This window comes from Ailuropoda melanoleuca, chromosome 4 (genome assembly GCF_002007445.2).
Source record: "Ailuropoda melanoleuca isolate Jingjing chromosome 4, ASM200744v2, whole genome shotgun sequence".
In the NCBI taxonomy this organism is placed as follows: Eukaryota; Metazoa; Chordata; class Mammalia; order Carnivora; family Ursidae; genus Ailuropoda; species Ailuropoda melanoleuca.
Window position 1 is genome coordinate 57,598,839 of NC_048221.1, and position 22,303 is coordinate 57,621,141.

Sequence of the window (22,303 nt, forward strand, 5' to 3'; positions counted from 1 at the left end):
ATGTACTATATGGTGACTAACATAACATAATAAAAAAATTTTAAAATAAATAAATAAAAGCAGCTTTTGCTTGTTACCTGAAAAATATGCCATCTGTGCTCTATACCACAGTCACCTCTGCCGACCTGTGATTTTTGTGCAATTCTTGAGGAATGGTTCTATCCATCTTGACAGCCTTCCATTTGTAGTGTGCACTATGACAACTCAGTCTGTTTTGTTTCAGGGCTTTCTCTACCAGCCAGGTCTTAGGTACTGCCTGGAAAAAGTGGGTGAGAATAACATCCCCAAGAGCAACCTTAAAAGAATGACAAATAACCATTGGTGCATAAATGCCCAAGCATCCTGTGCTTTGACAAGAAAATTCTCAGCTACGTCCTACTTGGATCCTTAGGGGGCCCCTAGAGAGATTGAGCCTTAGTTGCTCACAGTAGAATCACTCAATAATTCACACTTTATTGGCTTGTCCTCTATTGCCTGTCTTATTCTCCCTGCTGTCTCCTCCCTTCTGCTTCCTGGGATCACCTCCCAAATAACTTACCTACTCCCAAGGACTTGTATCAGGCTCTGCTTTTGGAGAAACTTACAATCAACATTTTATATTCAAATAAGAGTGTGTCCTTCCACGCTGCCCAATTTTGTGAACACTCATGTATCAGTCTGATTGGAGACTAATTATCTTGTTCCAGAGGGTCCAGGAGCCAATTCTTTAACTTCTAAGTTAGATAGGTTTTACACAGGGACACATATTAACAAGCTTTATTAACACATTTCATCCTCCTGAATGATACAATAACGAGGAAAAGGAAGCATCCCTGGTCAAAGAGGGGTCTATGATTAAAATTTCTTACCACTATGAGAAGGGATCCAAGCCCAACCAGGTAGAAGAGACAGTGAGAAACAGGTACTCATGGAGAATCCACCTCGATGGATGGCATTCTGGGAGCCCCAAGAACAGAAATAAATGAATATTTACCCCAGTGTTGCACTGTGAATGTAACTTAATTGCTCCATGTATACATGTTTTCTCTCTACTCTTTTCACTGCTGTTCAGCTGTGAGGAAGAATCTTCTGTCCCCCTCATAGCTTCTTCAATTTCTGTTCCATCATATTTTATTTGCTGTGTCTCCTAATGGCTTAGCTTCTTTCCATACATCATTCCACCTTCAGTTCCTGCTTTTAACTGTCTTGTTTTTGCCCTACTCCTAATTCAGAATTTCCATAGAGAGGTATTCCTGTTGGCTCAGCCATTAAATATCATCTCTGGGCAGAGCTTTGTCCGTGCTGCCCCCCACCACCACCACCATAGCAGAGGATGATATTTAACCTAGAGATAAGCTACACATGGGTCTAGTGCCTGGCTCTGGTTCAATCTCCTGTGGTCCATTACGGAATAAGTAGGGTCACTTGGCAAAAAATATGGTTACCTCAGCTTCCCCCTCAGCTAAAACTGGGTCAGGAAAGCCTCCTGGAAGAGGCCTTTTGGCAAAGCAGTTTCTGTGATTGACTAGGCGAGGACAGTAGTCAACTGTGGAGAAGGAGGGCTTATATACTCAGGGACTCAGACATCTTCAACTTCTCACATACTAAAATGCTATGATAGTTTATGGCCCTGGTTAAAACTAGATTGAAAGGAATCAACATTTTCATGTTTAGTAATCATGACTATGATTACTCTGTCATCTTGCATATTTGACTTGAAGTGCTTACCACCTCTTTGTCTCCCCAACATCTTCTCTGAGAGCTATGGTACCATAAGATGTCATGGTTGCAAAGGACCTTAGAGTTAATCATTTTACCAAGGATCTTAACTTCTGTAATATAACACCACAAACTTGTCACTTCCTTTTCAATTGCCCCTCTAATTTGACTGTGATGGTTCAACATTTGTCTGTCCTGATATCTCTTCTACTCCCCTAAATTGATCAACTTCCCCTTTCTATTTTTTTCTGTCCCTGAAGAAAAAAAATGAGCTGTTTTCAATTCCCCATCCTGTTCTCAATGTGTCACTTCATTCCTTACCCATAATGTGAAGGTTTTTGTTTTTGTTTAGAGGTTTAGGTTTCTTGATGATCCTGTTTCCACCACAGGACAACACTTAGTAAAAGTAGTTTTCTTCTTTCTTTTCACACTAGATGGGAACAGGATGCAGAGTTCAGAGTTGACTCCAAAGAAGGACATCTCTAAAAGATCAGAATCATCTAACTGTACATCAGGAGGACTCTGTAAGGTGGCTCCTGGGGGATCAGAAGCTAGATGCCTATAAAAGCCAACCCGCACATGAAGAAGGAGGTAGATTGGAAAGTGATTTCTTGGAAGTAATAGACAAGGAATCTTAAAAACACACGAAAGTGTGGATGTGCTGAATATAAGGAACTTTGGGAATATCCTAATATGTCCTTCGGAACATCAAGGAGTTCTGAAGGTGTAGAAATTCTATCTATTTGGTGGATGTGGCAGATCTATTAAGCAGAATTCACCCCTCATTGGGCATTAAAGAATCCACACTGAAGAGAAGCCCTATGAATGTAATGAGTGTGGTAAAACCACCAGGCAGAACTTTCCACTCAATGTATTTTTTTACCTCAGACATTGTAATTTTCATGTCTAGAAGTTCAATTTGAGTCTTTTTTTATTTCTTGTATGTCTGAAAGTTTAATCTTTCCTCTGGGTTTTTGATTACATGATATATAATTATAACTTTTAATATCCTTGTTGGTTGATTCTAATACCTGTATCAGTTCTGGGTCAGTTTTCATTGATTTTGTATGTCTGTAAATACAGGCTGTATTTCCTATTTGTTTGAATGCCTGGTAATAAGCATATGCCAGATATTTTTGAATTTTACTTTGTTACCTGGATATATTTTGTTCCTATAAATATTCTTGAGCTTTTTTTAGAGAGTGATGCAGTTAAGTTACATTAGGGTCAGAGAACATACTTTATTATTTCAATCCATTTAAAAGTATTAAAGTTGTTTTATGGCCTACTATATGGTCTATCCTGGAGAATGTTCTGTGTCCACTTGAGAGAAATGTATATTATGTTGTTCTTAGGTAGAGTGTCCTAGAGACATATGTTAGGTCTCTTTGGATAAAGCATTCAAGTCCTCAATTTCCTTGTTGATCTTCTCTGATTTTTCTATCCACTCTTGAAAATAGAGTATTGGTGTTTCCAGCTATTGTTGAATTGAAATGTCTATTTCTCCTTTCATTCCTATTTTTCCTTCATATATTTTGAGAGTGTTTTATTAGATGGATATATAACTGTTTATCTTCCTGATGGATTAACTCATCTCTTTCCATATCATTATGAGATGTACCTCTTCATCTCTAATAACATTTTTCCTGCTTCAAAGTCTATTTTGTCTGATATTAGCATAACCAATCCAGCTTTCTTATGGTTGTTCTTTGCATGATAGATATTTTTCTATCTTTTTACATTTAATCTATTTGTATCTTTGAACCTAAAGGGTGTCTTCTGTAGAAATATATATATTGTTTCTTTATCCAATCTGATCTCTCTTCTTTTTTATTTGATTGCTTAACCCATTCACATTCAATGTCATTATTGGTGTGTTCTAGGTGTTTATCCAAAGGATACAAAAATAGTGATTCGAAGGGGCACATGCATCATAATGTTTATAGCAGCAATGTCCACAATAGCCAAAATATGGAAAGAGCCCAGATGTCCATCAACAGATGAATGGATAAAGAAGTGCTGTGTGTGTAGTATGTATATATACATATATAATGGAACATTACTCAGTCATCAAAAAGAATGAAATCTTGCCATTTGCAGCAATATGGATTGAACTAGAGGGTATTATGCTAAACAAAAGAAGTCAGTCAGAGAAAGACAAATACCATATGATTTCTCTCATATGTGGAATTTAAGAAATAAAACAGATGAACATAGGGGAAGGGAAAGAAAAATAAAATAAGATGAAAACAGAGAGGGAAGCAAACCATAGAGGCTTTTAACTGTAGGAAACAAACAGGGTTGCTGGAGGGGAGGAGGGTGGGAGGATGGGGTAATTGGGTGATGGGCATTAAGGAGGGTACTTGATGTAATGAGCACTGGGTGTTATATGCAACTGATGAATCACTAAGCTTTACCTCTGAAACTAATAATACAGTATATGTTAACTAAATTGAATTTAAATTAAAACATGTTTAATGTCATTATTGGTATAGTTCGATTTATATTTGCCATTTTACCTTTTATTTTTCATACATCTCATGTCTTGTTTCTCTTGTCCCCCTTTACTTCTTTCATTTGCATTAAGTGAATATTCTAATATGTTAATTCCCTTAGTGATTTTTTTGTTGCATATTTTATATTATTACTTAGTGGTTGTTCTTTATATCTTAAGTTATGAGAATCTACTTCAGATTTACAGTAACTTCCAGTGAGATACAGAACTCCTGTGCAGCTCCTGCCCACATAGCTTTAATTCCTTCCCCCCTTTTGTGCTATTGCTTTTTTTTTTTAAGATTTTATTTATTTATTTGACAGAGAGAGAGAGACAGCCAGCGAGAGAGGGAACACAAGCAGGGGGAGTGGGAGAGGAAGAAGCAGGCTCCCAGCGGAGGAACCCGGTCCGGGGCTCGATCCCAGGACCCTGGGATCACGCCCTGAGCCGAAGGCAGACGCTTAACAACTGAGTCACTCAGGCTCCCCTGTGCTATTGTTATAATTATTATTTTGTGTAATTTTATGTCTTTTAAAGAATCTGAAAGATAACAAGTGTATCTTATGGACCTACCCAGGGTGGGTGAGTACATCTTAAATGACAAATCCACTCTGAACACTGCAATCTAAGCCTTTAAATTCTTTCCTCTAAAGAAAGAGAGGTTGGACATTTCCATTTCATTCATGGGGGGCGGGGGGTATCTTTTGGTTTGTGTTTCAGCCAGTCAACCAAACTGTTAGAACTCCTAATTCCCACAACTTACCAATTCAAATGCTAATCTCTTCTGGAAATAACCTCAGACGCACCCAGAAATATCACTATCTGGCATCTCTTAGCTCAGTCAAGTCTAATACAAAGTTAACCGTCACAACAATTTACCCTTTAACTGGTGTAGAATCTCACCTAATGGACAGCGTCTCCTTCAATCCCAGTATTGGTACTTTGTCTCTTCTATAATCTCGCTGGAGGTTTATCAATTTTATTGATTTTTCTTAAGTTTTGGAAGTTAAAAAAAAAAGTACAGTGAGTTCCTGTGTATCTTTCACCCAGTTTCCCCCACTGGTCACATCTTGCATAACTAGAGCACAATACCAACTCAACCAGGAGAGTGGATGGCACAATCTACAGAGCTTATTGAGATTTCACCAATTTTGCATACACTAATTTGTGGGCATATAATTCTATGCAATTTTATCTCTTTTTAACTATAACTTTGTTTTGTTATTTTAATGATTGCTTTGGGATTTATAGTATGTATCTTTATTAGTCTACTTTCAAGTGACATTATATCACTTTCTGTATACTAGTGGTTTTCAATTTGCTTAGTAGTGGTTCTCCCCTGGGGGCAATACCTAGAGATATTCTTGAAACACCAGCATCTAGTGGATAGAAGCCACGGACGCTGCTAAATGTCCTATAATGCACAGGACAGCCCATCACAACAGCCCAAAATGTAAGACGGGGCACCTAGCTGACTCAGTTGGAAGAATGTGCAGCTCTTCATTTCAGGATGGTGAGTTCGAGCCCCACACTGGAGATTACTTAAATAAACTTTTAAGACAAAGGTTGGAAAAAAACCATTATTTCTATCTGATGTCATTTCTCTTCTTCCTGAAGGCCTTACTTTAACACTTTTTGTAGTGAAGTTCTGCTACTGATGAATTCTTTTAGGTTTTTCTAAGATTTTATTTATTTGAGATAGAGCCAGAGAGAGTGAGAGAGAGAAACATGAGCAGTGTGAGGGACAGAGGGAGAAACAGACTCCCTGCTGAGCAGGGTACCAGATTCGGGGCTTGATCAGGGACTCCAGGATCATGACCTGAGCCGAAGGCAGACGCTTAACTGATTGAGCCACCCAGGCATCCCTTTAAGCATTTTAATGTCTGAAGATGTGTCTTGGTTTGTGCTTGAATGATATGGTGACTGGTCTAGAATTCTAGGATGGCAGGTTTTTCTCTCAGTACTTTAAAAATGCTGCTTCACTGTCTTCAGGCTTGCATGGAGTACAAAGGGAAATCTGTTGTTATCCCTATTTTCTTCCTTTACACGTTTTTTCTTCTGGCTGTTTTTTATAATTTTCTTTTCTTGACTGGTTTTGAGCAATTTGTGATGTACCTTGGAACAGTTTTCTTCAGATTTATTCTAGGCTTATTGTTCTCCACTACTGAGGCAAGCCCCTTCTGAGTACTTCACCCAATGCACAAAGGAATTGCATTTTCTCAGTCTGACTTGTGGGAAGACACTATTCCTGGCCTTGCTTTTGTGCCTGGAACTGTTCACTCAAATCCTTTGGAATGTTTTTCCCACCCTGTCCTTAGATAAGGTTCCTCATATAATGTGCCCCTCAGTACTCTGCTGAATATCCTGGGGGAAGCGGGAACCATCCACAGATACCCAGAAATCTCTGTGTAGTTCTCTCTCCTCCAGTACTATCCTGTGAACCCTACCTGCCTTGGTCTCCTTGGATTCTCAGCTCTCTCTTCAAGAATTTCACCAGACTCCACTTGGCTCCTCTTCCCTATGCTCCTGCCTGAGGATTTTCTTAAGGCAATAAACTGGGGCACATAAGGGCTCACTTCACTTGTTTCTACCTATCAGGGATTCTTTTTTTTTGTTGCTGATATCAATGTGTTAAAAATCATTGTTTCATATATTTTGTCCGGGATTTTCATTTCAGGCAGGAATGTAATTCTGGTCTCTCTAATTCTAATACACCCAGAAGAGGAAGTCTCTCCTTCAGTATTATTCATGTCTAAGTATTTTCCCATTTTCATTAAGTTTTCTTCAACCCATGAATTATTTAGAAATGTTGTGTTTAATTTCCAAATGTATGTGGTTTTATTAGTTAATTTCTATTCCAACTGCATTATGATCAGTGTAGAGGACATTTTGTTGCACTGTCTGGATTTCCCTGGATTGTCCCCTTGCTTTCCACCCACTAGAGGGGCCCTCAGCTGTCAGTTCTCTCCAGGAACTGTCCTCAGCTGAAGAAGTCTACCTCACCCAAGATCATGGTTCCCTTTAGGGTGTTGTGATGGAGATTGTATTCAGTGACTGGTTGATGAAGGGGTATAAGGGCCCAGACCTCTCACCTATGGTCTCCACGGTCCTGAAAGAACAGCCCGGTCTGACCGAGTTTGAAGCAATTCGGATGACTTCTCCTACTACTAATCTGGTGTTCTCCCTGCACTATAGGTGTTTATCCCAAAAACACTCTCCAATAAATTTGCTGTTATCCTTTATCTATGTATACCTCCTGAAAAGCTCAACCTAAAACAATTAGATAACTCAGTTTTTAAAAATTTTGTTAAGTTTTAAATAACTGTTCCATGAATACTTGCAAATGTGTGTACCTAATTTTATATAACTTTCTTGGTTTAATATTTCCCAAATTTGAACCCCAAATTACCATGAGGATCGACTCATCACTAATAATTATTAGCGAGACTTTTATTTTCCACTTAAAGCCCGTGACAAATCTCACAAGCTTCACTGATGTACTACTCCTCTGCTCCCAGTTGACTTTTTTCTAATGCATGCTTTCACTGAGGGTATAGCCCTATAACATCTGGGCTTCTTATGGAAATCTAACTTCTAATTTTCCATCTCTTACAAGCCCATGGATTCAAAACCTGCTCTTGCAGCAGATAAAATCTATGTCCCCAGTATCACCAAACTGCCTCACAGCACCCAAGGTATCACCACCCACTTACCTTGCTGGCTTCCACCTCCTCTTCATTTTAGGCTCTGTGTGTTTATTTTATCTTTTCAAAAGCCCTTCAAAAGGATGTTTAAATTTTACCCAGAATTTCCAGGTTGTTTTGTAGCCAAAGGGCTTTACAATTACCTCGTTTGCCATACTGTTCTATTATACCTTTTAAAGACATGAATCTCTGCTCAACTCTGCGGTAAAACAAACACTGCAAATATGACAGCATTTTATTGCACACTCTGTAAACTGGTTGCTAATTTGTCATGATTATACAAACTTTAGTATATGTCTCAATAATTTTGTAATTTATAGGTTCTTCTGAGGGAAAAATGGACAATCATCACAGTAGTCATGTAAAGAGTCAAGAATCCTAGTGAAAAATTTTCTTCAATTCCCACTGCAAAAGTATTGTTTTATATAGATCCCTGGACCCTGGTCCAGATTTGGTGGGCTTCAGAAATTGATCTGTACATGTGCTATTGCCTCTTGTGGTTCCCAAACTTGGAGTCTACTGGTCTTAGTTTCAGAGACTGGTTACAGCTTTTGCATGTCTACAACCCCTGTGGTCAAATTGTGCCATATGCATTTAAATGGTCAGTGGGAAGAGTGGGAACTAGTCAGGTCCTTATCTATGTTGCCCAGAAAGGAGTCTGCCATCTCCTTTATACCACTCACAAACCTACTTTCTGGAGCAGAAACAGACGTCAGGGAACATGGCTGATTTCATATAGCCATCTGAGGTCTACATATAGTAAAGATTTGAAACACAGACAGGGCCAGAAAAAGGAGCCAGGACAATGAACTGGCTGTCCAAGTCCTCTAAGGAAATTACGGGACACTTTCTATTGGTTAGAGAGCTCTCGTTTATGTAGTAGGAGTATGAAAATAACAAGCTTCAGGTTGCGTTTAAATCAGAAATAAGCCAAATCACTTCATTCCAAAAACAGGTGCCTAAAGAGAAGCAAACTGAAATGTTTTCTTCCACTCTGAACAGAGGAAGAAACGAGAAAAAAAATTCAGTGATATAACAAGTAAATAACAACAGATTTATTGGAGGAATTATAACTATGTCCTGCAAAAACAGTTTTATAACATCAGAAGTGATTAAAGACAGTCTAGTTTCTGAAAACAATCTAACAATATGAGCATACTATTTATTTATATCAAATGGAATTATTTCTATTCAATGGAAAAATTTTAAAAAAATGAAGTCTGTTACTGAGGATACAGAACTGAAATGAAATTTACTCTTATGGGATTTAAATGCAACAGAATTATTCAGCTATTTAAAGCCCTTTTTGGTTTTGATTTTCTTCTCAGTTCCAAGTAAGAACTAATACAGTACACACCATCAATAAAAAATATCTCTAAACCTAGGGAGACACTCTTCTCTCTATGCAGAATTCTTTGTCTTTCATATTTCCCTTTAATCAAGGCTATATAAAATGAGATTTTATTTCACACTATCTCAACTAAAAGGAGACATATATATTTCTATTCCACACAAGAGCAATTCTACACAACCAGGATGTCTATGGCTAAAAATATCGCCTCTTCATATTCCCCCAGGATATTCAGGGTACTAAAAACATAAATGAATAAGTCTGAGTGCACAGGAAGCCAGTAGATAACAAAAACAGGGATGGGTAATACACAGTAGTCTAGCGATGTATATTTCAAAAGAGGTGGGTTTTTGATGGAGAATAGAGAAAAAAATGGCGATAAAGACATGTAAAAGGGTTGAGAGAGACAAAAACTAACAATTGAGGGGCTGCAGAGGAAGCACTGCTATTAGGAACAACCAGGCTTCCATTAGCACAGGAAGCTGGAAAAAACACAAAGAGACCCTGAATCCAGAGTGCATCTCAAAAAAGCCTGTAAGTATGGTAAGAACTGCATAATTAAACTCTGACTGAAGTTAACAGCTGGTAGTCTTGAAAAAGTCTCTGGAGGAAGGTGGATAACCAGTTCAAATTATATTGCAGAATGTTTATCTGAAAGGGCATGGGGACCGCTTATCAGCATTTACTCTTGAAGCTCAAGACAAGTATCAGCCTAGAAAATGGGTGAGGGTCTATTATCTTGCCTGGGGCAAGATATGCGAAGATCTGTATTCAGACTGCTGGGTTTAGATGATACAGTATCCTTCCAGAAGGTATTTACTCTTGAAGATCACAAAAATCTTTTAAGATGAAAAAGAAAGCCTATTTGAAAGAAGAATCTCAGATACTATGAGACAGTGATAGGAAAATGTCAGAGAATACCTGCTTAGCAACATAGGAAGCATCAACAACTCTGCTTGGTAATAATAAATGCTCAAAAAATGACCTCTGACAGGCATACAAGAAGCCAACTGCCTGTTTTCTTAGTTTTGGCCACTAGTAGACATTAGTCACGGGGAGTTTCCACATAAGTAATCAGCAGGTGAGGGTGGCTGGCATGACAAAAGGCATGGAATACTAATTACAAACACCTCTCTTAATTTTAAAAGGACACGTGACAAGGGAATATGATGGAAGGACCCTTACTGCTATAGTAGTGTGACCCACTGCCACATGTGGATTATCTACACTTGTGTCCACCCAGACTCCTGGGGAAGTGCCACCCAACAGTCCTATCCCCGAATGCAGCAAACTTTTTGAATAACCATGCAAAGAGACTATTACATCCCAAAGCTGAATGTAAGCCACTATCCTATCAAAACAGGATAAAACCAAACAATCCCTTTTCACACAACTATACCCTTCACAACCTTCTGCTTCTTTGTCTCCAGTAACAGCAAGGAAGAAATATATAATTCTTTTTTTTTTAAGATTTTATTTATTTATTTGACAGAGATAGAGACAGCCAGTGAGAGAAGGAACACAAGCAGGGGGAGTGGGAGAGGAAGAAGCAGGCTCATAGCGGAGGAGCCTGATGTGGGGCTCGATCCCATAATGCCGGGATCACGCCCTGAGCCGAAGGCAGACGCTTAACCGCTGTGCCACCCAGGAGCCCCGAAATATATAATTCTTAAAACTAAATTACAAGATGCAGAGCTAAACCATAAACTGAACTCAGAGAAGACAAAGAGTATCTTCCTTATGAAATCATGATCAAATAATTATCCAGATACAGCTACCTTTCATAGAGGTGTCCACTCAGGAGAGTCCCAACAGGTCTCCCACTCACGTATAGAACTGCCATGGTGGGCGGAGGCACTTTGGTATAATGAAGAAAGCATGGACTTAAAACTCGGATCTGAGTTCAGATCCTAGCTCCAATCGCTAACTAGTCAGTCACCTAACCTCACTGAGACTCAATTTTCTTGTACAAATGTTATAAGAATTGAATGGGATAATAATAATCATTACATGCATAAGACAAATGGCATTCGGCTTAGGGATTCACTGTATATGAAGAAAGAGAGGTGACTTAAGAATGGGCAGATTCTAAGTGTTCCCAGATGGATTTGAGCTAAGTACTTAGAAGTTTAAAACACTGGTTGAAAATGGGTTAAGGCCTTCTCAAAGGGCTGGACATAAAGAAAGGCAGAGGAAGCCAGTGAGCACCTGCAGTACTGAGCGCAAAGCATCCCTCCCTTTTCCCGAGAAAGTTTTCCTCGATGAGAAAAGGGAGAAAGCAAACAGATCAGAAAGCCTCAGCTCTCCTCACTTCCTGACTCTCAAAGAGTGTGTGAAGAGAAGAAGCTTCCAGTTGCGGCCAACATCTTACAACCGGGAGGCTGCAAAACATGAAAGCCAATATGCTGAAAATTATGGAGTTAAGACTTCAGTTTGATGAATTGCTCAGTTGCCAAACCAAATTTGGAACTGCTTACCTCTAAACTTCCCCATAAGTAAAAAAATCAATGTTCGTAAGGTTTAAGCTACAAGTACTTGATATTGTGTTCATTATACCTGAAAATGTCCTAAATGCCACCTTAGCTTAGGTAAAACTTTTCCTGAATCACTCTAAGACTTTGGAAACACTGCTCCAATGTCCCATGCTTGAACTATTTTCATTTACTATGTGCCAGCCTGTCACACAATATATGCATTATCTCATTAAATCCTCACGACCCTGTGAGGTAAGCAGTTACTCCCTTTTTACAGATAAGTATAAGGCTCAGCGCAGTTAAGCAACTTGTACAAAAATGACAAGCTAGCGCATGGCAGATCTGGGATCAGAACACATTATCTCTGATCCCAAAGTCTGCACTTTAAGCTACTAAACTGTACATGAGAAGGCAGAGTCTTCCCCTTGTTTTAGATTCTGCTGACTACATCTTTACAGGTTATGCATCTGCAATTGTTTCAGTTTCATAAGGGGTTATTTTTTATGGTTTTGTAGATCTATATTGAAAAGATGAAGTCTCTAGTACCCGCAGACCCTTCTACAATTGTCGAGAGGAGAATGTAGTAAAGTTTTGTTGTTCTTTTAACCTAAGAGTTAAAAAAAGTCAGCTTATTTTAAAACTGCAAAAGACCAACGACTGGTGTTTGTTATTTAATAAACAGGAAACAGGCTCTAAAAGGAAGTGACCTGCTCATGCTTCCACTGCTACCAAGTGCCAGTATTAGGATGGAATCCCATGAGTTTAGGGTCCATGTTCTACGTGCCTTTCATAACACTGCTGAGTGAAAATGAGCATGTACTCACTGCATTTAAAAAATACTGTACTTCTTTCCTGAATATAAAAGTAGTACATTCTTGTTGTAGAAAATCTAAAAAGCATAGAAAAGTATAGAGAAAATAGAAATCACCTATAATCCTATCACCCAATGATAATCACTGTCAATGTTTTGGTTTGGTATTATTTCATTCCCATTTTTCTCCTATAGGTAAATGTTTTTTAAAAATTTGGATCAAATTTGTTTTTTCTTTATTTTCCATTTTTTACAAATAATTTCCCCCATGGCATTAAATATTCTTTAAAAATGCTTATAATGGCTGCAAAACCATCATGTAGATAGACCATCATTCATTTAAACCCCATACTACTGAAAATCTAGTTCTCTTCCTTCAGTTATATATGATGCTAGCATGAATATCCCTCTGTTAATCTTTGTCTGCTTCTGGTTTCTTTCCCTGCATAGAGTCTTAGGAATTGAATTAAGGTTGAGAATAATGAAAAATTGTTTTTCCAAAAAGTAGCAATTAGGCCTAGTATCAACAATATATGTTATTTATGATGTTTCTTTCTCCTCATTATGTTTTCTCTGGTGTTGAAGAAGCTGTGAGCTATAACGATAGGCTTTCCCACACTCACTACATTTATAGGGTTTCTCCTTAGTGTGGGTTCTCAAATGTAGAATAACTTGAGAAGTCTGCCTGAAGGTTTTTCCACATTCATTACATTTATAGGGTTTCTCTCCTGTGTGAACTCTCTGATGATCGACAAGGTTTCGATTAGAAGTAAAAGCTTTCCCACATTCATTACATTTGTAAGGTTTCTCTCTACGGTGAAGTCTCTGATGTTCACTAAGTGTCTTCCTTAAAATGAAAGCTTTTCCACACTCATCACACTCGTAAGGCTTCTCCCCTGTATGAATTCTCTGATGGTCCATAATCTTTGTATTAGAAACACATGTTTTCCCACACTCCTTACATTTGTAAACTGTTTTTCCTTTGTGCATTCTTTGATGCTGAGTAAGGTTTGAACTACGGCTAAAGGCTTTCCCACACTCGATACAAGTGTAGGGCTTCTCCCCAGTGTGAACTCTATGATGTGAAATAAGACCTGAACTCCGACTAAAGGCTTTCCCACACTCCTTACATTTATAAGTTTTCTCCCCACTATGGATTCCCTGGTGCCGAATGAGGTGTGACTTACCACTGAAAGATTTCCCACATTCACTGCATGTGTAGGGCTTCAGTCCAGTGTGGGTTCTCCGATGAACAACAAGGTTGGAGCTATGACTGAAGGCTTTTCCACACTCCTTACACTTATAGGGTTTCTCTCCTGTGTGGATTCTCTCATGTACTATAAGATTTGCACTCTGACTAAAGGCTTTCCCACACTCAATACATACATACTGTTTCTTCTCAGCCTGAATTCTCATGTTTGTTGCAGGATCCAAGCACTGACTACCATCTTTTTCAGACTCTTGCTCACTCACTTCTGTAAGTGTTTTGTTGTCTTTAACTGTCTTATGCCTGAAGCCCCTTGTCTTTCTCCTCATTTTCTCTTGCTTGAAGCATCACAGTGGCCTGTTGAATCTTCTCTTTCTCTTCAGAGGAGCTTTCTAAATTTTTACTTCCCTGGCAACACCTCTGTGGAGTTCTCTTGAAAGTGTGAGGTTCTGATTTTTCAGGAATGATACTTTGGAATTAACACCTCCTCAGTCCCAATTCCACCGTCTGACAGAAGAAACAGAAATTGAACATGTCACCTACTCTCTATCCAAAGATAACCAGCATGTGGTATACTACAGGGTCTCACATGGAAGAGGAAGTGTTCAAAGACAGGGGGAACTGATCAAAAATAAGATGAGAAAAATAAGGGTAGACTCAGAGGCCAAGGTAAGGGCTTAGGGAATGATAGGAGGGGAACCCAACAGGTCCAGCATCAGGATAAGCAACAAGTAATATAAAATCCACCCTGGTTTCCTCCTGTCTCACATTCTACTCCCAGAATTGGAGCCATCAAACTCCTCATCTGGTTCCTAGAAAAAATGACCTGAAAGATCCTTAGTTCAGTAGCTCTTCAAAAGAGGTTGGCTTTTAGTTCTTGCTGACCTATTCCCCTAATACCAATGATACAATGGCTGGCACAGATTAGATGCTCAAGAATTGTTTCATAGATCAGTAACTGGGATTGTCTTAGGGTATGACTAAGATTTCATCTTTTGCTCTAAGTCCAGGTATGAGGCCCCTGTCTACATCTCTGTTCTTAAGCCCTGTCTTAATAAGGGATAACACTGTTCTTCCAGTACCAGAGCCTATTGGAGCCTAGTCACACCATAGCCTACTCTGTAGGGATTGCTATGTAACTGGATTCAGCCGCATGCACTCATTCAGTCTGTCTGCTTCTCACCAAGCTATCACTGTAACAAGCTATCACCCAATCTACTATGCAAACCTGAAAGGCTGAGTTGGGGAACAGGGCTAGCTAAAGCATGTTAGGGTAAGGCCATGGTCTCATAAGACTTTGCATGGTATAATGGTTAAGTATCTAACATTGGCAAAAGCGTGAAAGTAGGGGACAGCAACAACCGAAAGGGGTCAATACATGAAACCGACGTCAGGAAAAAGTAGGAACTAGCATACCTCAAATCTGGAGGGGATTGGGGTCATAAAAGAAAAAGAAAGATGACTCCATGATACTAATGCAATAATTAATATTCCTTTTACTATGTTCCTCTTCAAACCTGACGTTATTTATAATATACAGGGTTACAAATATACGATAGATATAATTTTGCATCCTACCATATGTAATTTTCCACACTGCTATTTAGTCATCATAAGATCACTTTATGACTCTCTAATACACTACCAATTGAATTCATTACAATTTACTTATAATTTTGCTAGTGTTAGATTTTTTTGATCCCTGTGGTTTAACCACTTCAATAATGTTATCATAATCACTTTACACAGTTTTCTTCCTACTGAAATAGGATAAAAGTTCCACAAAGGAGTTAGTGGGTCAGAGAGAATTAAATTGTTTTGCAGTACTGGCTATCACTTTTCAAAAGAGTTTGACCAGTTTCCACTGTCCCACCGCTTTTTGGTAAGCTGAGTCACACTCTCTGAAGGAGAAGCATGTCCAATAATGAGTACTCAGGACCAGCAAGAAAGGAAGAGAACTTCCAACTGAGGTTAGAGTTCATATTTCAGGAATATAGGTGCCACGGATGCCATACAGGGACACGTATATACAAATCTGTGCTCAAGATATAAAGGGGAGGCAGAGAAAGCAGTGGTAGGGGGGTGGATTCGTGCCAGAATTCTGAAGCAAACTCACATCCAGCTGTTGCTACCTCTCCTAATCAAAGAGGAGGAAACTCAGTGAGAAGCCAGGGGACTGCAGAGCAGAGTAGAACAGTAAGTGAAGCCATTTCCAGAGTTCTCTGAGAAAGTTGATGGTTCTTTCTGAGTTTCTTTTCCATTTGCAATCTTCTCTGAAACTCTTTCCTTCATACAAGTCTTAAAGTAGTAATTATTGAGCATTCTACTCTGTACACATTTCTGCTTTAGATCTAACAGGGAAAATTTTAAAAAGCATTATAACAGAAAAGTAGAAAATAACTATTTGTGGTATGAATGAATGGATGGATGAACAGGTGGGTAAATTTATATATATATAAAGGCCTCTCATTTTGCTAGCAAATTGTCTTCTGCTAACTTGTATTATTTTTAAAATATTTTTATAGTATTTCTTATGAAAACTTGGGAAATGACTTTAGAGGATCCCCATAATTACTAGAACAAAACATTTTAGAGATTCAGAAGGAGACAATGCCTTGAAGCCAGCCCCAGCATGTCTCATTTCTAGGCATGACTGATCTAAATCTTCTCAGCTAGCTACTGTAATAACTATTCTATTGTTAAAAGCTGCTATGGAAAAGATCAGTCTCGTGGCTTTCAAGAAAGAGGTGTCTGAACTGCTAATAGCCAGGTAGTTACATGGCTCTGTCACAAAGCAATAAACACCATTACTGAATGTAAAAAAATAAATAAATAAAATAAAGCATTGTTACATACTGAATGTGTCCCCCTGCCCCCACCAAATTCATCTGTTGAAGCTCTAACCCCTAAACCCAATGTGACTGTATTTGAAGATGTGACCTTTAAGGAGGTAACTAAGGTTAAATGAGATCATAAGGGCTTGATCTGATAGGATTAGTGTGTCCTTATAAGAAGACATAAGAGAGAGCTCACTTTTGCTTCCACTCCTGGCTCCCCTCCCCACAACAAACTGAGGACAGCCATATGAGCACACAACAAGAAGGTGGCCATCTATTAGCCAGGAAGAGTCCTCACCAGAAATTGAATCAGGTAGTCACCTTGATCTTGGACTTCCAAGCTCCAGAACTGTGAGAAAAGGCATATCTGTTGTTTACACTGCCCAGTCTGCGGGATTTTGTTATGGGCAGCCTGAGCACACCAGTACAAGCGTGAAGTATCGCACCTACCTTTAGGGAGCTTACAGTGGAGTAAAGGGTGAAAAACGAGGAGACCACGTTAAGATTTACAAAGTACCCAATCAGGAGGTGAAGGGTGCTAGGGAAGGGAGCAATTACTGGGACCAGGAATGCTTGGGGAAAGGTGTTTTAAGAAGGCAAACTTTTGGCTGAGCCCAGGACATGAAGGAAGTGTTTCCTCAAAAAGAAGCTTGTGGGGGAGGGGAAGGCAAAAAAAAAAAAAAAAAAAGCTTGCACGGGGCCAGTGTACTCAGAAATAAGTGGGAGATTACACTATCACATAGCTTCATGATGGTGGGGATTTTGTCCATTTTGTTTACCTTTGTCTCCCCAGCATTGAGCACAGTTCCAAGCATATAGTAGGTACCAAAAAAAATTCTTTTGAATGAACAAATGAAAGAATTAAGTTGCCTGAAGTGAAATGAGCCAGAACACTGAAATTATGGGGCAGAGAAGGATGTAATTTGATGGTCAATGGGTAACAAGTATCAACCATCCTGATTTTCTTTCCCCATCTACACTCTTTTTTCTACCTTGCTGTTCTCCTCTCTCACTCTCACTTGTCAAGAATACAGTTTCCAGCATCATTCCAGCATCATCATTAACAGTAGCCCCCTTAACTCACAAAAATATTCCAGTCTGGACAATATATTTCACATCATCCTACCTAAAAGTGAAATTAGGAAAAGAACACTTTAGGGTATAATATTGTATATCAACTATACTTCAATTAAACGTATTTTAAAAAAATGATTTAGGAAGATTAGCCCAGATGGATTAGAGGTGAAAAAAAAAAAAAAAGAATGGAGGAAGGGAAATGAGTTGGGAGACAACTTTAGGAATGCAGTATGGGTGACCATTAGAGGGTCTTCCACTTTCTAGGTGTCCAATAAATGTTTGTTGAATGAATGAACAAATAAATGAGATAGTGAGACCCTAGTCCGGGATAATGATAGGAAAGAGAACAATGAAATCCAGCGATTTCCAGGAAAGCATACACTTGTATTGGACTGGATACAGAGGATGAATGAAAGAAAGAATTCAAGGTTATCAGATCCAGGCCTGAATATCAACAATGGTAATGTCACTAAGAAAGATGAAGATGGAGGAAAACACTTTGGAATGGAAGAGGAAGAATATGTCAGGAATGCAAATTTGAGAAAAAGACAGAGGGGACAAAGGAAGTCGTGCAAATGTATAAGCTCACTGAGATAGAGATTTTGGTTAGAAGAGCAGGAAGGGAGAAAGAGAAATGCACAAGGATGTGCCATAAGGTGGTTGTGGGGGACCTGAGAAGGAAGCAAGACTTATTAGAAGATCAGGGAGGGGGGGTGGGGGGGTAATCAGAACGGGGAATGAAGCATGAGAGACTATGGACTCTGAGAAACAAACTGAAGGCTTCAGAGGGGAGGGGGGTGGGGGGAATGGGATAGACTGATGATGGGTAGTAAGGAGGGCACGTATTGCATGGAGCACTGGGTGTTATACGCAACCAATGAATCATCGAACTTTACATCAAAAACCAGGAATATACTGTATGGTGACTAACATAATATAATAAAAAAATATTATTATATATAAAAAAAAGGGAAGATCAGGGAGGGCCAATCTGAGGAGAGGTTGGTCTAGAGGAAACCTGACTACTTGTCCTCTGCCTGATTAGATGGGAAATTCCCTCAGAAAACCTGGAAGAATTCCCAGGCTCTAGGAGAGAAGGTGAACTCTTGTCTGGAGAAGTAAAAGGAGGGACAGATGAGACCATAGGGCCAGCAGGACACTAGGGATATCCAAACTATGAATAAAAGCATAATCTCAGAGACAAATGGCAAATGGATGAGAACAAATGAGGCCCCACAAATCTCTGAGACTGATGGGTGAGTGTTCTGATTTTAGGACCACCATTCACTTCACACTGTGAGAAACTCACAAAGGGCAGAGTCCTATCCCCAAAAAGAGAGAGAAAGAAGTTTTACCTTGGGAGGTTGTATTCCTTTATCTCACCAGCATCACCTGCCTGTTCAGGTTTCTGTGATCAGTAGTTGGTCCTTGGTTACTGATTAGCTGCAATGGAGTGAGGAGTAAGAGGGAATACCTGAAAAATTCCAGAGACACATGAAGGAAATATAAAAATTGAAAGAAAAAAAAGAAAGAACTGGGAGGAAATACCAGGAGACTACACGATCTCAGGAAGCAAAAGGCCTATGCCTTAAGGATAAAACAAAGCCTGACATCATAACAAAAGCAGATAGATTTGACCATACAGAAATTTCTGTACTTCAGAAAAACACTGTAACAAATCTGTAATATAAACTAGGGTTGCCTTATACTAGAATTAATTGGGTGTATGTTTGTGTCACTCCTTCTCACAAGTACACATTAAACTCTAAGCCCCTGAGAGCAAGGCCCATGGTATTCACGGGTGGAATTCCACAAAGTACCCAGCACAGAGAGGGCTCAGTAATTGAAACATTAAACAAGTTCACAATTCTAACTCTATCTGAGTGTACAAATGATAAGAACAGCATCCTTTACACATGACCACCATCCCTCCTCCGCTTGTTCATCCCTTTTGTACTTCATATTGTTTGAACACCATGACAGTATATTTACAATCTTGGCAACGCTGTCTCAACAGGGCCATCCAGGGGTCCCAATTCTAGATTGACTTAGTCTAACTACTCATATTCTCAGTATGTCAGAGCTGGAAAGAATCACCCAGATCTCCCAGTGTCTCTATCAAAATATAGTGATGAGGAAACCAACTTAGAAGAAAGCTGCAACTCAAATCCAAGTCTCCTGACACCCAAACTTGAGTTCAACTATATTACCTTTCCTCCTATCCCCAAACTGTACTCCTCAAGGTCCAGAGGCCCCACTCCCCACTTCTCTGCTTCTCTCCTCCTCAATAAATAGCCATCCAGGTATTAAGGAGGGCACATATTGCATGGTGCACTGGGTGTTATATGCAAGTAATGAATCATGGAACTTTACATCAAAAACTAGGGATGTACCGTACGGTGACTAACATAATATAATAAAAAATATTATTAAAATAAACGAATAAATAAATAAATAAATAGATAGCCATCCAGAAATGCTCCCTCTTTCAGCCATGGTCCCCTTCCTCTAGTCAGCAGGATTCCTGTTCCCAGATAACTAATTTCACAGTATAGGTCTCACCTGCCCAGCAGCCTCACTCCAAAGGATCTGCCCAGCACAAATTCTGCCTGATTTCTTCCTTGGGTTTGGTGAGGAAGTTCCTAACAGGGTGTTGTATCGCTGTAAACAGATAGAAATGATTGAGTTCTCTGAGAGCTCAAATTCAAACAGACACTGAGGACAGCGTCCCATCCCTGGACAGCTCCCTTCCTACACAACTATGAAAAGAAAGGATGATCATTCCCATTCTGAAGATGACAAAATGCAGCTCCCAGAGACTGAATGACTTGCCAAAGGTTGTATAGCTGGTGAGACAAATCTTGTGTCTGAAGGTAATCCTCATTCCATCAAACTACAGCGGCTCCTTTTCACCTGCTCTGTTTGATATCTACAAGTCTCCATACTCTTAACTGCAAAATGCATTCTAACTGCAATCCTGCTTTCCAGCCAAAGCTTGCAGTAGGGAGATGAGAAGGGAACTTTGTCAAGTATCTTTAGAGAGGAAAAACTAAGTCTTTAAAGGGTGGATGAAAGGTGAACGTTTTCTTGTTTCTTAGTCTCTTTTTAACGATTACCTAGTTCTTAGGACTACTAGCCCTCAAAATCTGTTTTGCGTTTTCAACCCCTCCAGATTCCCAGACTCGGCTTCTAGCCCTTCAAGCTTTTCCGTTTATTTTCTATCAGAAAATACTTCTGCTTTGTACACACTGTAACCCTACGACCTAGCACTTAGTAGTAGGTGCTCGATAAGTATTGAATGAATGAATGAATGAATGAGCAACCTCCTGCAAAATTCTGTTCCTCACTGGGAACACAGCGGGGATAGGACTCGTGATCCGATTCAAGTTGGGGCTGTGTAGTCCTTTGAGCCCAGCTGGGATCCGGACTGCTATTACCAGTGTGGCCTGCCGGGCTAGGGGCGGGGATGACAAAGTTCTATAACCACCATCAGCGCGATCAGAGCGAGCAGCTACGCGATGTGGGAGACGAGACCCCAGACAAAGGGACAGCACCGAACGAGGGAAGGGGAAGCCCTCAACTACCCCTAAAGAGACCTCCTCCCCTTTGCCGCAGCGGGCTGCGCTGAAGAAGGCCTGGGTTCCGGCCGGCGTCGCCCACCCTCTCCCAGAACACGGACCGAACCCCCACGCCAGGCTGCCACATACCCCTCATGGAAAGCGCCCGACCCACATCTTTGAACACAGCGGAGAAGGAACTGCGTCACTGACGCCCCACTAACTCTCAACGAGCCTTACCCTCCGGCCCTTCTAGGCAGATGGAGGTTTCGGCATCTCTGTGCCCTGGAGGTTGGAGCCTTTCGCCCGCCTCCGGAGTCGGCCAGCTTCCCCGGAGCTCTGGCCCCGCCTCCCGCACAGTTTTTGCCCTACCATTGGCTGGGAGGATGAAAGGGCTTGGAGAGTTCAGCCAACTGACTCTAGAGGGCTCGAGAAGGGGTGAAGCCTGGGAAGAAGAGTGGTTAGGGCGGGAAGAGGAACCAATCAAGTAGGCAGCCAGGCTGCCTTTCTCCATCTGAGAGGCTCCCTGAAGTCACATTACCTGCTCCAGAAAAGTCATCTTTCCTTCCACAGATCCCGCGCCTTTCAGCCTCAAAGCCAGGATCAGCTCCCATTTACCGGCAGCCTATAAAAATATGTACGGGGTGCCTAAGATACCACTGTTTCAGACACTGCAGATAAGGTAGTGAAGAAAATGAACTCGCTGCCTCATAAGGCTTACTTTCAAGTCAGGGGATGCAGTGATAAATGAATACATCTGGGGGAGGAGTATTCCTAACCGAGGGGACATCAGGAGCAAAGTCCTTGAATCAGGAGGCAGGTGGAGGGCACATTTCAGACCTTATTTATAGACCATAAGGGCTTTGGATGTGTCAGTAATAACATCGGAGGGTTATGGAACTGAGGAGTGACATGATCTTACCTTTTTCTTTTCTTGCCACATAGCCAAAGTTTATTAGCTATTAGATACAAAAGAAGCCAAGAAACTTGTTCTACAAATTCTGTGGATTTCTTGCTCATAGCCCCTGGTCATTCTGACAAAAACCACACATGGACGTTTCAATCGATGACATAACATTTTAAAAATTTGCTC

General features: G+C 40.1%; 1 protein-coding gene across 3 annotated transcripts; it reads right to left on the reverse strand.

Annotated features, from left to right (window-relative positions):
- Positions 1–10,796: 10,796 nt before the first annotated feature.
- Positions 10,797–21,534, reverse strand: ZNF660 (zinc finger protein 660). Of its 3 annotated transcripts, none has more exons than XM_034658891.1 (4): positions 21,451–21,534; positions 20,216–20,314; positions 19,009–19,096; positions 10,797–14,246 (listed from the first exon to the last, which is right to left on the reverse strand). In XM_034658891.1, the coding sequence occupies exon 4, from the start codon at positions 14,066–14,068 to the stop codon at positions 13,073–13,075; it is 996 nt and encodes a 331-aa protein (XP_034514782.1). In that variant the 5' UTR covers positions 14,069–14,246; positions 19,009–19,096; positions 20,216–20,314; positions 21,451–21,534; the 3' UTR covers positions 10,797–13,072. The 3 variants fall into 3 exon arrangements, with proteins under 3 accessions (XP_034514782.1, XP_034514781.1, XP_011216079.1); XM_034658890.1 differs by having other exon boundaries at positions 21,361–21,518; XM_011217777.3 differs by having other exon boundaries at positions 19,009–19,127; positions 21,361–21,518.
- Positions 21,535–22,303: the final 769 nt, after the last annotated feature.

Excerpts from the sequence above, each read along its gene's own strand:
- ZNF660 (XM_034658891.1), bottom strand. The coding sequence starts at position 14,068 with ATGAGGAGAAAGACAAGGGGCTTCAGGCATAAGACAGTTAAAGACAAC.